Consider the following 5,011-nt stretch of genomic DNA (forward strand, 5'->3'; position numbering starts at 1 on the left):
AGCACTTTGGGAGGCCAAGGCGGGGCAGATCATGAGGTCAGGAGTTCGAGACCATCCTGGCGAACATGGTGAAACCCCGTCTCTACTAAAAATACAAAAAAATTAGCCGGGCGTGGTGGCGGGTGCCTATAGCCCCAGCTACTGGGGAGGCTGAGGCAGGAGAATGGCGTGAACCCGGGAGGTGGAGCTTGCAGTGAGCCCAGATCGCGCCACTGCACTCCAGCCTGGGTGACAGAACGAGACTCCGTCTCAAAAAAAGAAAGAAAAACTGGAGTTACTACTGTGAGTGGCAGAAAATGACCAAGAAGGAAGAGGAGGAGAGATCTTTAGGTTGGTGACCATAGATGTGTATATTAGTCCATTTTCACACTGCTATAAAGAACTTCCTGGCCGAGTGCAGTGGCTCACACCTGTAATTCCCGCACTTTGGGAGGCCAAGGCAGGTGATCACTTGAAGTGAGGAGTTCAAGACCAGCCTGACCAACATGGCGAAACCCTGTCTCTACTAAAAATACAAAAATTAGCCAGACATGGTGGCGTGCGTCTGTAATCCCAGCTACTCAGGAGGCTGAGGCAGGAGAATCGCTTGAACCTGGGAGGTGGAGGTTGCAGTGAGCTGAGATGGCGCCACTGCACTCCAGCCTGGGTGACAGAGTGAGACTATGTCTCAATAAAAAGAAATTCCCGAGACTGGTTTATTTATAAAGAAAGGAGGCTTAATTGACTCACAGCTCCACATGGCTAGGGAGGCCTCAGGAAACAGAATCATGGTAGAAAGGGAAGTAGGTCCATCTTACCTGGCAGCAAGCAAAAGAAAGTGTGTACGCAGGAGGAGCTGTCAAACATTTATAAGACCGTCAGATCTTCTGAGAACTCACTCACTGTCATGAGATCAGCATGGGGGAACTGCCCCCCTGATCCAATCACCTCCCACCAGGTCTCTTCCTCAACACCTGAGGATTACAATTCAAGATGAGATTTGGGTGGGGACACAAAGCCTAATCATATCAATGTGTCAACTTGTGAAGGAGGTGTATCTGCATGTTTCTGGAACCTGTCTGTCACTTTGGAACATTGTTCTAAACAACCAGCTGACAAGTGAGTTTTTAGTACCCAGCCTGCTTTTTCTCGTACTTGACAACCCCAGAAATTGGTTTGAGGGTTGTGCTTCTCAAACCCATGGGAAGACACAGAGGAGACAAAGGTTGACTGAAGCCCATTTTGCACCCATGCCCCTCAGGTCCCAGCCACAAGCTGGCTGGAACTTGACCTGGCCACTGGCTGGACTCACCACCAATCCTGGAGAGCTTGGCCACACCACTAGAACCACTGGGCCTCACTCTTGCCTGGCCTCCCAAATGCCGGGAGTCAGCAGCTACTGACAAGGCCCTCCTCGTGGAGAGGGCCCTCCGAGCCTGGCTGACAGGGACCTTGCTCTCCTGCAGATGGGCTATGTGCGGGAGTATATTCTGTGGGCAGCGTCTAAATCCCAGCTTCTGGCGCACCAGTTCATCTGGAACATGAAGACTAACATTTATCTAGATGAGGAAGGCCACCAGAAAGACCGTGAGTATTTTGTCCTCCCACGGGCCTCACTTCCTGTCTTCAGTGCACTGCCAAGCACCTTCTACAGCCCACAGGCCTCTCCCCAGCCTGCACTGCCGCAGTTCACCGACCCCTCCACTCCCACCCTTTGCTAGGGCACTTCTCACCTTTCAGCACACATGGGAGCAGGACCCTTCCTTCATGTCGCCTTTGCTAACCTGCTGTCCAATGCCAGCCTGCACTCCCAAGTGCATGTGAGACCCTTCTGCTCCAATGGCTGCTTCTCCAGAGTCTCCATGCTCAACACAACTGTGACTGTGTGAGGAAGGGGCCGCCAGCCCAGGGCAGCGGTTCCCAAATAGCACACCCTCAGGACCCTTGCACTGTCAGAAATGAGTATTGAGGTCCTCAAAGAGCACTGGTTCATGTGAGCATTAGCTGTCAGTGTTAAGGAGGATTAGAAATTAACACAGAATTTCAGAAAATGTAAGCTCATTCATTACATGTTAACATAAATAACATCTTTTTGGGAAAATAACTTTTCCCCCAAAAACTCAAAAATGAGCCAAAAGAGTGGCATTGCCTTGTAGGAGATGGCTGGATTCTCATTTTCATTCCACTTCTGCAGTTGATCTACTGCAGCGTTGTTTCAGTTGAAGTGAATGTACTTGAAAAAGGAAGTTGTAGGTTAGTAATCTTTCAGGTCATTGTGGAGATCCTTTTTGATACTGCACCACACTTGACAAGTGGTAGTTTTTGTTTTCTTTTTTTAGAGGCAGGGTCCCTCTCCCAGGCAGGAGTGCATTGGTGTAATCACGGCTCACTGCAGCCTTAACCACCCGGGCTTAAGCGATCCTCCTGCCTCATCCTCCCAAGTAGCTGAGACTATAGGTGCATGCCACCACGACTGGCTAATTTTTAATTTTTTGTAGCTCAGCCAATTGCAGGTTGGGCACAGTGGCTCATGCTTGTAATCCCAACACTTTGGGAGGCCAAGGCAGGAGGATTGTCAAAAAAAAAAGGTTAATTGCAGTGTGGCATCTTAAATTTGGCAGTAAACTTCTCATGCTGTGTTTTGTTCAAGTCCATTGGTCTACCTCGCACCTGGACCCATGAAAGCTTTTATGACATCAAACAGTGGGCATTTATAAAATATAAGCCAGTGAGTTATGCATATCTTTCAAAGGTTGTATTTCTTTATACAATGTGGAAAAATCATTTGTTCACATGCTGCCACTCTTATCAGAAAGGGTTTTTAAGGGAAGCTGTTGAGCTCACAGTGGCAAGTCCAAGTTTTCCAAAAAATGTTTCAGTTCCTTTGAGTGGAAGATTCGTTTTTTGTTCATTTTCAGGAAAACATCTGCCACATCCCTCAGTCTGAATAACTATATGTTGTCTGTCAGTCATTTTTTCAAGTAAAAACCAAGGTCAAGGTCTGTGAAAAAAGTTAGTCCAGGCTCCAAAATCAGACAAGCTGCAAGTGCTTCTCAGGACAGCGCCTGCCTTAGATGCACATCCCATTTCATCACAAAGGATGCTTTAAAAGCCAGGTGTGGTGATGTGTACCTGTAGTCCCACCTACTAGCTGTAGTCCCAGCAACTCAGGTGGCTGAGACAGGAAGATCTCTTGAGCCCAGGAATTTAAATTCAGCCTGGGATTTGAATAGTGAGAGGCACTATTTAATAGAGCCCCGCCCAGTGTGTGCCTCTGTTTAACAAAAAAAAAAAAGCATGTTTTCAGGGTAGAGTTTACTAAAAATTAATTCTCATTGCTTCACCTGTGACATTCATAAATGATACGGGCTTTTTTCTTACTGCGTGTGTAGCAGTGAGGATTCCACGCCCACTTGTGCGCTTGGCCCCTGCCTTGAGCTCTGCTTAGGCACCAGCAGCTTTTCCCACCAGCGTCAGCTGTGTCAGCACAGCAGAAGGGGCGCATGGCAGGTGTTACGGTCTCACCACGCCTGCAGAGCACACAGTGGGCACTGCCAGTCTGGGGGCTGGGAAACAGCGCTGATATTCCTGAGGGGCCTCTTCCACAGCCACAGAGACTCAGCCTCTGTTTCCTTGGCAGCTGACATCGGTGACCTCCTAGAGCAGTTAGTAGAGGAGATCACAGGCTCCTTGTCGGGCCCAGCGAAGGACTTTTACCAGCGGGAGTTTGATTTCTTTAACAAGATCACCAATGTGTCGGCTATCATCAAGTAAGTGCAGTGCTTCAGAAACCGCCTTCTGGGATGTCTTGTTCCAGTCCCTGCAGCTTAGCAGAAATGCCTGGGAAGCTTTAAAAATGCCCATGCCTGGCCCCAACCAGATGAATGAGAGTAGTCTCTAGCAACGGGGCCACTGCTGGTTCTGATGGACAGCCAGAGTGGGTGGGGAAGCACTGCTTGGGGTGAGTCAAGGCTCTTGAAGGCATGGCAGAATGCATGGCCACGCCAGTTTCAGGAAATACAGCTTAGTTTCGTTCCTAAGGTTTGTAGAATTTAGCACATAGCTCCACAATTTGAGGCCGCCTTGCCCTCTTCACACTCTGAAGGATCGATCCTCATGGTGTCAGGAACACCAGACTGCCTTTGCAGCTCCTGTCATCGTTTTCCTGGATCTTCCATTTGTGTGGACCTGACACCATCCTTGGATGTTGTTGGCTTTGCCCATTCATAAGGGATGAAACCCTGGAGTCATCAATGCTGGGCACGCTAGCCGGGCTGTCTCCATTGCTTACGCTGCTCTGACCTTGGTCAGTTTGAGACCCTTTTCTGGGCTGGGTGCTAAGAAGAGCAAATGCTGGCAGCTTCTAACCCACAAGATAAAGGACCGGATCTAGCGTTTCCTGGGTGGCAGCAGGTGGCAGGCGTTACCCCCCACCACCCCCAGCCATACACACCCCCACACAGCAGGGGCAGAGCCTGCCAGAAAACCACCCCTTGGGGGCTGTCGGGGATTCTCCACGAGGAATGCAAGGCAAGAATCGCTGCCAGTGGTGCCTGGCTGCCCTGGGAGCAGCTAGAGCCGGGAAGAGCGGGACAGAGAGGGTAATCCAGGCAGGAGGGGCCCTGGGCTGTCCCCCAGCAGCCAGTTCCTCCAGGAGACAAAGCAAGCATTTCTTTCCTGTTTCTCAGGCCCTACCCTAAAGGCGACGAGAGAAAGAAGGCTTGTCTGTCGGCCCTGTCTGAAGTGAAGGTGCAACCGGGTGAGCAGGTGGCTTCTGGAGGCTCGGATCAACCTCTTCCTGCGGGTGGGCTGTGGGGCGTGAAGGCTGCTGCCCTCTCCAGGCACTGCAGGGTGTGGACACAACAGCTTGGCCAGCCCCACACCTGCTTGGGCCCACGGTGCCTGGTGCCCCAAGACCCCAGCCGTTCCCCAGAATCTGCCCCTAGTGAGCGGGAGCTGCTCGTCCGTGGGTGCCCTTCATCTTCCTTGCTGCCTGCTGTTTTTCTTTTCTTTTCTTTTTTTTTTTTTTTTT

General features: G+C 50.5%; 1 protein-coding gene across 1 annotated transcript in view; it reads left to right on the forward strand.

The window, feature by feature from the left end:
• Positions 1 to 5,011, forward strand: part of PI4KA (phosphatidylinositol 4-kinase, catalytic, alpha) — a 167,360-nt gene that overhangs the window by 151,827 nt on the left and 10,522 nt on the right. The window contains exons 43-45 of the mRNA XM_011947312.1: positions 1,446 to 1,566; positions 3,620 to 3,749; positions 4,668 to 4,738. Coding sequence (XP_011802702.1) covers positions 1,446 to 1,566; positions 3,620 to 3,749; positions 4,668 to 4,738 — 322 coding nt within the window. The remainder of the gene's footprint in view (positions 1 to 1,445; positions 1,567 to 3,619; positions 3,750 to 4,667; positions 4,739 to 5,011) is intronic.

This window comes from Colobus angolensis, unplaced genomic scaffold, assembly GCF_000951035.1.
Source record: "Colobus angolensis palliatus isolate OR3802 unplaced genomic scaffold, Cang.pa_1.0 Scaffold260, whole genome shotgun sequence".
In the NCBI taxonomy this organism is placed as follows: domain Eukaryota; kingdom Metazoa; phylum Chordata; class Mammalia; order Primates; family Cercopithecidae; genus Colobus; species Colobus angolensis.